At 42.5% G+C, this 12,493-nt stretch overlaps 1 protein-coding gene across 1 annotated transcript in view; it reads left to right on the top strand.

Moving 5' to 3' along the window:
* Positions 1–1,900: 1,900 nt before the first annotated feature.
* LOC311322857 (fibrocystin-L-like) overlaps positions 1,901–12,493 on the top strand; it is a gene marked incomplete at both ends in the record, with an annotated part of 37,258 nt that continues 26,665 nt past the window's right edge. The window contains 27 exons of the mRNA XM_084454975.1: positions 1,901–1,931; positions 2,537–2,614; positions 3,776–3,920; positions 4,010–4,100; positions 4,257–4,314; positions 4,484–4,577; positions 4,732–4,785; positions 4,872–4,945; positions 5,068–5,110; positions 5,201–5,271; positions 5,365–5,475; positions 6,504–6,593; positions 7,457–7,725; positions 7,817–7,908; positions 8,011–8,170; positions 8,349–8,487; positions 8,719–8,862; positions 8,993–9,147; positions 9,280–9,390; positions 9,580–9,732; positions 9,849–9,973; positions 10,074–10,234; positions 10,450–10,619; positions 11,174–11,309; positions 11,398–11,471; positions 11,770–11,892; positions 12,301–12,406. Coding sequence (XP_084311101.1) covers positions 1,901–1,931; positions 2,537–2,614; positions 3,776–3,920; positions 4,010–4,100; positions 4,257–4,314; positions 4,484–4,577; positions 4,732–4,785; positions 4,872–4,945; positions 5,068–5,110; positions 5,201–5,271; positions 5,365–5,475; positions 6,504–6,593; positions 7,457–7,725; positions 7,817–7,908; positions 8,011–8,170; positions 8,349–8,487; positions 8,719–8,862; positions 8,993–9,147; positions 9,280–9,390; positions 9,580–9,732; positions 9,849–9,973; positions 10,074–10,234; positions 10,450–10,619; positions 11,174–11,309; positions 11,398–11,471; positions 11,770–11,892; positions 12,301–12,406 — 3,058 coding nt within the window. The remainder of the gene's footprint in view (positions 1,932–2,536; positions 2,615–3,775; positions 3,921–4,009; positions 4,101–4,256; positions 4,315–4,483; positions 4,578–4,731; positions 4,786–4,871; positions 4,946–5,067; positions 5,111–5,200; positions 5,272–5,364; positions 5,476–6,503; positions 6,594–7,456; positions 7,726–7,816; positions 7,909–8,010; positions 8,171–8,348; positions 8,488–8,718; positions 8,863–8,992; positions 9,148–9,279; positions 9,391–9,579; positions 9,733–9,848; positions 9,974–10,073; positions 10,235–10,449; positions 10,620–11,173; positions 11,310–11,397; positions 11,472–11,769; positions 11,893–12,300; positions 12,407–12,493) is intronic.

Raw genomic sequence — 12,493 nt, 5'->3', positions numbered from 1 at the left:
TGGAGAGGATGAGGATCCGGGTATGGTCTCTGTGTCCTGCAGCTGTTGGGCCAAACATACTATAAGCACCTCACCACACAAGTAAACTTTTGAGTGTAGGCCTACAATGTAATGTGCAATCCTTGCTTACATGCACAATCTTTAAAGTCACGGACACAGCCTCCTCATCCTCCTCCCTCATAGATGGGCCCTTGAAACCATCAGACTCAGTTTAATGATCACCACTTAAGTTAACATTGACAGGGAAGCAGTCAATCTCATACTCACAGGGTCCAGCATGGTGTCCGTTAGCTCTAACAGGCACACAGTATGTGGCTTCACTATAAAAGACAAAACATGTTAGGACACACACTTTGGTCAGGACTGTGCCAATCGATGAGAACTGTTCCAGTTGATATCAACCTTTCATGTAATCAGCCCGTGTGTTAGGCAGTATGGGGCAGATTCAGCTCCCCACTCCATCCCCTCCATCACTGGCCTCCCTTTGTTGAGCTCCACAGCCAGCTCCTCTGCAGGGGTGAACTCTGGAGCTCCACAGCCAGCTCCTCTGCAGGGGTGAACTCTGGAGCTCCACAGCCAGCTCCTCTGCAGGGGTGAACTCTGGAGCTCCACAGCCAGCTCCTCTGCAGGGGTGAACTCTGGAGCTCCACAGCCAGCTCCTCTGCAGAGGGGCCAGCAACCTCACATTTCTTTTTTGCAGCTGAAATTGATACACATCATGAGATTGGACAGTTCTTACATCAAGCTGATTATTCTGAAGTGCTGATATAGCCTATTGGACATACTTGGACAATATTCTTATGTTTAATTTTCACCTGCTGACACGCTATTTTTTCTCCACTCAAGATGTTACAATTTGAACCCCCCCCGCCCAATAAATGAAGTGTAATTAGTTGAAACTCATCAAATATACATCCTATAGCAGGGGTATTCAATTACAAATTCAGTTGGGTCAGATTTTAAAATCAAGAAATTTAGCTGGGCCAGACATTTTTTTGCGGGCAGTAAACAGCAGGTAATGACACATTTCAAACCAACACAAATAATGTAGGCTAATGAAAAACAAGCTATATTTATTTTGCGTTTCCCTTTTAATTTTGTAGGATGCAATCAAGTATTGCACTTTTGCAGCCCTCTCCTGAGATCCCTTTGGAAAGTTAGCCTGGAGAGTCGGGTGTTTCTCAATGTGGAGCCTCCGGACATTGTAATCTTTAGCCTACCACAACGCACTCATTCAAAATTAAACACATTGGATTGGCATTTGGATTTTGGGGTAAAATAATATAGAGAATAGTAAGTATTTCTCAGTTCAGGCAGGGTTAAACCGACGGTTTTCAATGTCAATTTTACGTTTCAGGATCGAGAGAGACATGTTTTCAGTTGATATCGAACTACACTAGTCTACAAGCTACTGGGCGTTACTACCACGTTACTAGACACACTACCAAATAACGCGCTGATTGAATTGAATATTGCTTGGCGACGAGCAGTGTTGCATTCACGTTCTGTAGCCTGCGTAGGAATTTCTGCATGAATTTCTGAAGGCTCACGAAAAGAAGTAGGCTATATATAGCCTACTTCCCTTAGGCTACAGATAAGAAGTTGACAACACTGGACAGTAGTAGCCTAGCCCACTGCTAACTGTTTAGAGTGATTTTGATGTTTATGTTTATGCCAAGCTCACTGGTTCATTATGAAGGCCTCTATGAGTGGTAGCCTACTGTTTTTGCATACACAATTTGCATAGTTCAGAGATAAGTCTGTTTCCCCACTATGATCTTTTTGTTGGGTTATAATGTAATGGGTGCCCATGTGATTGGTGAGATAATGGTGTAACACAAAGGGAGCCCTCATGTGATTGGTGAGATATTGGTGTAACACAAAGAGAAGGATCACCACAATGTGCACCTGCACACGATATGAGCGCCTTGGTAGGTCCATCCTCTCTGGTTAAAAGGTGATGCTCAGATGAAGTCACACCCTCTGCCGGGGCAAGCCCTCATAAAGGACCGTGGTGACTGCGTTAGTCAGTGAATCAGAGGCTGTGGAGTGAACGCTTTGCTCTGATAGGTAAGACCCTACTACTTATACTTCCTTTGGAATTGGGGTTTTAGATTTTAGCTTTCCTCTAACGGGCTATGCAGCCTTAGTTTCTGGCAGACTACAGTATACGTTTTACTAGTCTGACAAGAGTGACAAGCTGCCCCAACTCTTTTGCATCAAACATTTGTTTGGGGGTTAGTCGTGTTATAAATATAATTTTATTTGAATGTTGTATTTACATGTTGTATTTACATGTTGTATTTATCTGAAGCTTGCACCCGAAGATCTGCATATGGCACACGGAGCGCGTGGGATGGAACGCTGGAGACCGCGTCCGCACCCCAAGGGGCTTGCAATTTTCATCGTACTGTGGTGTTGTTCAAGTATGGAGACAATGGAAACAAATTACAAAATAATATTCTGATCATACAAATTAATAATTGTTTATGGTTTTCTTTTCTTAAAATAGTTTGTCCTTTCTTTTTACTCACAGGCGCTCAAAGAATCAACAGAGTGACGCCAAGATATACGGGCACGAATGGAGCCGTACGGCTTACAATTGAGGGACAAGGTAACTCATTGGCAGTGATATATAGTTGTTTCTATCTATTATTATTTAAAGCTGCCTTTTTCTGCTTCTTCTTTTTCTGGATAATAAATGGGACACTGATGGTTGTCAATGTTCGTTTGTTTTATGTTGGTTGTACATCTGGGTATGTACTAATCTTGTTTTGTTTCATGGTTGTATTTCAATGTACAAGTAATGTTTTAGGTGTCTCGTTTGTTTCTTTGTTTGTTCGTAGAATAGAAGAGAATAGAAAGTTGATTTGCCATGTGTAACAAGTAGGCTAAGGGTAGGTTACAAGTACATTGGAAATAGGTACTCAGCTAGACATTAAACTGGCAATTTACTAAACTATCCATAGTCTATCAGTATCATCCTCATCTACTTATCCCATCCGATCAGGGATGACTAAGTCTGTGTCCATGGGGTAGGTAGTGCAGTTAAATAACGTTCAAGTATATGTTGTGTATATAACGTCCGAATCACGGGGTGGGTCCACAATCTGCACAAACACGGCCGGCCATTCACCGCCATGAATTTTTTGGACCAGGATTATGCCAAAACAACCAGACCAATTTTCATAAAACTCGGTGGAGGGGTGTAGCACGAGCCAACTTAGAACCCAATAACATTTTGGAGCCGATCTGAATCACAGGCTGGGTCCATGAGCCGCCCAAATATGGCCGGCCATTCCGTCTATAATTTTTTTGACTTTGGGAGCGAACAACTCCCCCAATTCATTGTCAATAGAGGGGATTGAAACGGCCATATCACGACATGAGCAGGTCACAGAGACGGGGTTTGGACTGGCATAAAGCTCTCAACCTTACAATAGCAATACCAAACATGTCCTGCTAGCACGCGCATACCTGTGCACAGAGCCACGAAATGCATTCACGGTTGGAGGTCTGTGCTCTGAGCATCATTTCTAGTGTTATGTTTCAATGTTGTCAATGGTCTTGTCTTATGTCGGTTGTATACATATATATAAATAACTTATAATAAAATAAAAGCATAAAAAAAAAAAGAATAAATTGCTTGAATATAATCTGCGGTTTTAATGTTACTGCATTTAAACTGTATCAATTAGCTAAGCGACTGCAAACTGCTGTTGGGATGAAATGTTATTTTGAGATTTAAGATAATATTTTTGCGATTGTTCTCCAGGTTTTGCACAGGAAAAGCAGTTCCAACTCAATCCACAGAATGATGACTTCGGCAACCGTGTGACACTAGTGTCAAACACACGATCCATCCCCTGTGATGTGGAGAGAGACTCAACTCACGGCAACCAAATCATGTGCTATACAAGGTAGGCACTGCACAGGCCCTCTTGCCAATACAGAAACATTCTCCTCTTGTTGTCTAGAAAATATATATTCTCCTCTGCTCCTTTCACAGAGCCATGCCCAAAGACAGGTATCAGGTCCATGTGAGTGTGGACGGCGTCCCTATTCCTGATGCCAATATAGGCTGGTATACCTACGTCTATGTAAGTGAAATGGGACCCTCTTTTAACATGTTGGAACTTGGTTTAATTTGCTCATATATTGAAAGGTCTGTGGTGGAAAGAGCACAAACCAACATCTGTTTTTATTTACAAAACATACCATTTACTCTATTTTGTAACAAAACATACCGTTCACAGACTAGGTGGTGGTACACCCCTACCATCCACACCCTGACTCCTGTTTCTGGACTCCCAGGTACAGCTGCATCTTATATAGTGCAGAATGTCAGTTTGACATGTACAGTAACAAACCCAGTGCCTCATAGTGTATGCACATATCCTTGTGCCCATGTTTTATTTTTTTTATGCCACTTTTCCTAAACTTAATCTTATGTTTTAAAGCTGTATCATGATCAAACACACAGGTACTATAGTCAAGGTGGATGGAAGGATTTACAGTGATGTGTATGGAAGCAACACTCACGTGAGCTCTAATGGCAGAGATGTCCGATTTCTGAGGTAACTAAAATTCTGTTTTTGAGAAACACAAAAAAGCATGGGAAAAATATGTGACAATCATTATTGAACATGACATCCTATTAAAATAATGTAAAAATAAAAAGAGAGAGAATATAGGTTAACTAATTTACATGACACTTCTGGTGCCCTGCAGAGCCTACATGGGTGGGATGCCTTGTGAACTCCTGAAGCCTGAATCAGATGAACTGTAAGTGGAAATACGCATTTAATAGTGGGGTATGTTTCTTTATTGACATTCTTTGGAGAATTACAATTCCTCCTCATTGTCTCTAGATACGGCCTGACTCTGGACTCTGAGTACACTACATGGGGACACATGAGCTGCAAAATGACAGGAACATACGTTGGTATGGACAGTTTTATTAGTTACAATATATAAGGAATAATTATGCTTCAGCAAGCTCATTAGCTCAATCTGTTTTGCCCACAGTATTTTAGTTTTTAAATACAAAATGTTTGTTTCTGTCAGGGCATCATAATTTGAGTTATATTCTGGACAGTCAATATGGGAGGTAAGTCCAGAACTCAACACTCCTGTATAGAACTGAGAGTCAGAACTAGTAATATTACATTGGTATGACAACATATTGTCTCGTTTTCAGGAGTTTGGCAAACACAGAAATCTACACAGTGTCAGCTTTGAACAAGCTTGCCATGTTTCAAACCTATGCAGGTATGGAGCTAAACTTATTGCAATATTGGAGCATGTTATTCTATTATTACTATTATATCAACTGAGATCTTTTCATTGTGCTATTTTTTCCAGAGGTGACAGGAATCTCTCCCTCTGAGGGTAGCTTACTGGGAGGAACGTTACTGACTATCCATGGGCGCTTCTTTGACCAAACAGATCGGCCAGCATTTGTCCTAGTAGGAGGTAACTGTTTGAACCGAATCAATGTTTCATGAGTCTTTCACTACCACTCTGAAGATGAATAAGGTGGTTTAAGAGTCCTAAACAACATGGCCAGTGGAGGTCACATGTTTGAAGTACAGAGTAAACTAACATAGCTACAGAACAGTACTCTAACAGTATTGTAACCCTTGTTACCCTGCACCGTAGTTAGGGTCGTCGGGGTTATTTGAATTTCCTGTCTTTTGACGCCTTTGGCAAACCCAAACTTATCACATAAAACGTTTTTTGTTTTTTATCGTGTAGTAACAGGACCATTAACTGAACCAAATTCCATTCCGTGTTTTCTCTCATCATGCGCTGTAGCCTGCTCAAAAAGACAAATAGTCTTTGATATGGTTGACCTGAGGTACTTGGTGTTCTCAGCAGTCTTTTGACAGACAAAAAACCCCATCAGAATAATAGAACCGTCATGGGTTCATCTATCTATCCATCCATCCATTCATCCATCCACCCATCCATCCACCCACCCATCCATCCACCCATCCACCCATCCACCCATCCACCCATCCACCCACCCATCTATCTATCTATCTATCTATCTATCTATCTATCTATCTATCTATCTATCTATCTATCTATCTATCTATCTATCTATCTATCTATCTATCTATCTATCTATCTATCTATCTATCTATCTATCTATCCATCCATCCATCCATCCATCCATCCATCCATCCATCCATCCATCCATCCATCCATCCATCCATCCATCCACCCACCCACCTACCCACCTATCTATCTATCTATCTATCTATCTATCTATCTATCTATCTATCTATCTATCTATCTATCTATCTATCTATCTATCTATCTATCTATCTATCTATCTATCTATCTATCTATCTATCTATCTATCTATCTATCTATCTATCTATCTATCTATCTATCTATCTATCTATGTATGTAAGGAAGTAACCTTTAAAGAAGTCAGTGGAGTGTTACCTTGATGAATTAGATACTTCTGATGGATTCTCTCCTGTTGTCTAAAGGCAGGCGTTGTGAAATCCAGAGCGTGTCTGATGAGAGAATTACCTGCAGGACTCCGGAGCAGCCGCTGAACAACATGACGGTATTCCCTGGTGAGAGAAACTCCCGCACCCTGTCACCCTGATGTGACGCTTGTTTGTTTTCTTTTGTTGTCTTGTAGTGTCTGGTCTCAAATCACAGATTTGGCACAGGGGGAGGAATTTCAGGCATGAGCTTTTAACAAAGTCTAACTTGTGGGTACCGTAAGGGGGGGGGAGTTGTTATAATAATAATAACAATAATAATAACAATAATAAAACAACAATGATAACAATAATAACAACAACAACAATTATAATAATAATTAATTATAAAAATAATACTATTATTACAATAATACTATTATTACTATTCTTATTCTAATTATTATCATAAGGTCTAGGTTTTGGGGCCCAAAATTTCGTCGCTCATAAGTATTGCTTCCACCCTCACTTCTCCCACTCTGGGCTCGATCTCAGTTCACTTGTCACCAGTCATCAGCAGTCAGACCAGATATGTGGACTTTGATGTCACCATGGTAATCCGTCCATCAGCCGAAGATCGTGTTTTATCACAGTGCTTGAAGTTTGTGCCATGACTCATGGGCAAGATTGCAGATTGTGAAAACAAATCAGCGGTCTGCTTACTACTGAACAGTATGTCCTGCTATGATGTCGCTCAGCATTAGGACATCTATCGCAGATCCTGTTACACCAGTTATTTTCACAATAATGCAGTAGTGACTTTTCTCTGTGTAGTTCATCCATCAAGCAAGCACTGTATCTCTAAACTTAGCCATACTCCAGAGCATTAGGAATATGCATTTAGGATTTTCTGGTTTAGGATTCCTGTTTTAGTGTGTGTTGTTGTTAAATGAGGAACCCTTCCTCAACCGATCGATATTTGATCACATGCGCGTATCTGTGTCTACGTGCAGGTGGCAGAGGTTTGAAGTTTGAGATCTGGAACAACACCAGTCCAAGTTCCATGGACGAGCTGCTGACCTACAACGAGACCTGGCCGGGGAACCACTGGGCAGGATGGACCGACTCACTGCCCTTCACCCTCCCTCAGGAGCTGGACTACTCTTCTGGCAAACTCAGAGGCTTCTTTGTGCCGACCGAGAGTGACAACTACACCTTCTACATCAGGGGCGCTGACCGCTATGTACTCTACCTCAGTCTCACTGGTGATCCTAAAGATAAGGTGAGATCATACCAGTGGCCGTCTTAAAGTCTTGTCTCTCTTCTAGTTTTTAGTTTTAGTTGTTGATCACTTCATGTTACTTCATTCTCAGACTATGATCGCATACCGCGATTGGTATAGTTCCAGCTACACATGGAGTGGGTCACAGAAGTCTGATGTGATGGCTCTGGAGAAAGGAAAAGCGTAAGTGTTATCGTCCCCCACACAAGTATGAACTAGTCATCCTTAGTGGACTATTTGTATCCTTATTGGTATGCCTCATTCAATACCCCTTTTTGTCCACAGGTACTACATTGAAATCCTGGTGCATGATTATAGAGGGGAGTCCTTCGTTGATGTTGCCTTCTTCAAGGGGAAATCCCACTTTATAAATAAGCAGACAAATGAGGCTAGAGCCGAGGTGCAGCAAATCACAGCAAAATATGACGTGTCTGATGAAAAGCAGGTAGGCTGGCTGGCTGATTGACTGACTATTTAACTAACTGTTTAACTGACTGGAGTTCTCATAAGAATTCCTGTATGTTTAAACTATCCTGTATGTACCAGTAATTCCTGTCTATAGTGGTGTCTGGATGCACTCACTATCTCTCTGTCTGTTTATTGTGTTTGTCACTGTTGTCCAGGTGGTGAGCTTTGAGGGCTGGCCCATTGATGCTGTGCCAGTCAAAGAGGTCCAGAGAGTGACCGTCAACAGTAGCTGTGTCAGCCAGAGCCTCTGTGGAAGAACCCACTACCGCCTGGTCTACGGTGCCCAGAAGACAGGTGAGGATGCCTCTGCATCATGTTGAGGAATTGGCAGACAGACAATTGTATTTCAGTGGTTCTGCTTTCACTGATGACATTATGTTTTATGTATCTTATTCAGTTAAGCTTCTTCTTTACTAGCTGCGTGTATATGTATTCATGAGGTGAATTGTGTGATCTAAACCCCTTTGCCCAAAGCCTGTGTGTTTGTGTGTGTTTATGTGTGTGTGTGTGTGTGTTGATTTGCAGGACTGATCTCGGTGAGTGCCTCAGCAGACATGGTGCAGACGGCTTTGAACAACCTCTGGACAATCACACCTGACACAGTCACGGTTACTAAACAGTCCCACGGAGACAGCGCTCACTATATTGTAACTTTCAACTCTGAGAGGGGTAAGAGAACTGCGACCCAGCAGAGGGATATAATGTGATTTAAAAGTTTTATATTATTTTTATTATATTATTTTACGATTATAAGTGAATGAATTGTAACTGCCCAGAAGTAATTTCTGTCTGTCTGCAGGCGACTTTGAATCCCTGGGCTATGAGGTCCTGGGAGCTGAGGTCAACATCACGGTCACAGAGCTCACCAAGGGACGAGGCAGCATGCAGACCTTCACCCTGCGTTGGGGGGGGATTCCCTCCAGGCCTATCGCCTTCAATGCCACAGCGTCTGAGGTCTGTACTCACACCACACTCAGTTGAATCAACTTTTTGCACTATTTTCTGTCAGCATTGATTGACAATTTCAGTCAAATCAGTGAGGAAACGTATGTTTTTCTTTTCTATTCTATTCTATTCTTTGACCAGGTCCAGTCAGCGCTGATTGCCATGCTGAGCGCCGAGTGTCCCAGTGAGATTCTGAGCTCTGAGAACTCAGACGTAAAATATTTCCGGAACTTTGAGGAAGATGTCTCTCAGGTCAGTAGGATGAACTAATAGCCATTAACAAGGGTTGTTTCCAGAAAACTCAGTTTCAGGTGAATACATTTCATACTGTAGGTGAAATCCAAATTTGGTGCATTTAACTTATCTAATTAATGAATGAATGTAACAGTTTAGAACCATCCCAGTTATTTCTGACATTGTGTGACTTCTGAAACCCTGCAGTACAATGGTGATGAGAGAGGAACCCCAGTGACAGACACAGAGGCCTTCTGTGGTCTGAGATCTCTGAAGAATGCCGAGACTCTATTCATGGATAACTATCCTAAGGAATCTATGGGCACCTATGGACCAGTCCAGCTCCAGCAGTACAAAATGGTTAACACCCTCATACTTTACCTCTGACACCCTCCTCATCAATACAGCCTATGATGACTGTTCACATTGCTGAATGTGATTATATTTAAAAGTGTACCTCACATTTTGTTTCACAGCTCTGCTTTGCATACAAAGGACATTTGAAGAATGAAATGGGAGTCAAGTTCACTTACCGCAACACTCAAGGCAAATCTATAACAGTGATAGCAAAGATCCCAGTTCTCTTCAACCAGGGCTACAGGTAAGTCCCTACAGACAGATTTTAACCTTAATGCTTATGAATTTGCCTGCATACACCCTCCATGGATTCATAACTGAGCATTGTTTTTATTGATTTACAGATGGAGTTACACATGTGTGGACCTGTTGAGAGCTCTTCAGACTGACTATGTTGGGGGTGCCCACCAACTCCTGCACCTCTATCTGTACAAAGAATCCTCCAGCAAAGATTTCTATGTGGACACTATTTACCTTGGGAAAAAGGCCACAGCAAATGGCAATGGTACACAAGCATAATCGGAAAATGTCCTCATTAATTTGTCCTTGATAACCAATACGCATTTGTTTGTATTTGTCACTTACAATATCAACCAATTTTTTGCCAAATGAACAAAAATGGTACATTAATTGCGGTACAGTGTTACTGAAGTCGGACACAGCTGGTTAGTTACAGCTGCTGTAGTTAGTTAGGCTACTGTTCTTGTGTGTTTCCCACAGTTGTCATCGAGAAGAGAAGGCCTCCTGCCTTTGGGAGCTCTGGTCGTTTCTTCAAGGAGATCTCTGTGGTCCGCAAGTTCCCAGAAGCCTCCGTGGTCAGCTATGAGATCAACGCTACACCCCTGGACTGCGCCTTTGACTTCCCACTGTTGGATATCGGTTTCCTTGAGGTGAGCAAACACAGTCCATGTTTCAAAAAAAATCCTCAGGCACAGCTTGCCATACAGACAGGTTGTCTGAGAGCCATAATGAGCAAGATATCTGATCCACCCAACTGTCTGGCTGCATATTCCGGCGTAGTCCTGGATTTGCCTAGCAGATTACTGTGGTTGCAGTGAGTCTGCATATCTTAATTCCCCACCCCTCTTTGCCTTAGTTTGTTCTTGTGTATCTCTCTTTATTGGTTCTGTTGGATTTCTGACATTTGCTGACATATGGTTGGGTGAACTGTTTTTTTTTTTTGCTTCCCTCTGGAAAATTGTACATGTACACCCACCCCCCCCACCCCCCCTCCCTTTTTTTCTGTTAAGTGCATTGTGTTGCCTTTGTGCATGAAATGTGCTATATAAATGAAGTTTAATTTGATTTGATGGTTGAAACTCCCTCTACCCATCCAATCCTTTGGGAGAATTCTCCATGATCGCACTGGTAAGGTCTAGATTCTGCATAGTCCATATTTTATCATTTGTGTCAGTCTGTCTGTTGTCTCTCCCGCATTTTGTAGAGGATGGCCAACAGCACAGAGGACATGACTCAGTACATGGAGAGGTCAGCCACTGTGACAGTCACCCGAACTCACAGGGCCAGCCCCCCTCTGACCGGTACCTTCGATGCTGAGTTTTACGGACATCGCGCTGAAGGTGAAACGCAGCACCAGTAAATAACAATCAACTACCGTAAAACAGTCAATTCAGGGTTAAGACTCATCCGCGCCATCGGTACCGGCAGGTCTGGCGGTGAATGGGAGTGCAGAGGACCTCCGGTACGCCCTGCAGGGGATCCCAGAGATGGGCCAGCTGCATGTCGGACGCTTTGGGAACTGCAAGAGGTTGATGTGGAGGATCACCTGGCTCAGCAAGCCTGGAGACCAGCCCCTCCTCCAGGTCAGACTACAGCGCCAGCCTGTACCTCTCCTCAGGGGTACAGTTGACAGAAACCCACCACTGTAAATTCCCTTGCCAATAGGTCATATTCCCTTACCAGCAGATCATGACAAAATCATTCTCACTGAAAAAAATAATTTCCAATCAAAATTCCACACCTCGCTTGATCAACAATTATAGGGCAAGAGACTGAGATGGCTTTACCTCCCTATCACAGATCAATGCCTCGTCTGTGGTGGGAGTCAACCCCATCGTGGGTGCACACGAGACTAACAAGGGCGGCCTATTCAAACTGAGCCTCTCTGGAGACTTCCTGCGAGTTTGGGAATCCAAACCCCAGGTAGGTCTTACCTGTCCATCCTCAGACACGCAACTGCTTTGAATACACATGTAACAAACAAATAATATGTATAAAAATAAAACTGATAAGACATACTTTGAATAAAAACAAATTAATGTATTAATATTCAAAGTATTTCCTGTTAGTCTACTAAGAGCAGTATGTCTTTGTTGTTCAGTTGAAGGTACTCTAATTCATGTACAGTAGATATTGTGGTGGCTGGTGTTACATAACATTATTTGGCCATTCAAAGCCCTGAGGATGAATTTCAACCATAGGTTTCCATTTGACTGACACACTGATTGTGAGTTGTGGCAAGCCACCATCTTGTGAATATTGCAGCCACTGATTCCCTAGCCATGCTGCTACTGTATTTTCTAATATGGGGATCCACAATGCCTCTTACAGGTGGAGGTTCACATTAACGGCATCCCGTCCAAGTGCTCTGGTGACTGTAGCTTTGAGTGGACAGAGGCCAAGACCCCAGTCATTACAGGAATCAGCCCATCTCAAGGTATCTCGAGGCAATGCTTTAATGTAAATTTTCTGCTGTGCTCATACTGTACGTACTGTACCTATGGAGCTTGACTGAAAATTTTAC

Source organism: Borostomias antarcticus, assembly GCF_949987555.1.
Source record: "Borostomias antarcticus genome assembly, chromosome: 21".
NCBI lineage: Eukaryota > Metazoa > Chordata > Actinopteri > Stomiiformes > Stomiidae > Borostomias > Borostomias antarcticus.
The sequence above is the reverse complement of the archived record's forward strand: the minus strand, read 5'-3'. Positions and strand labels throughout refer to the sequence as shown.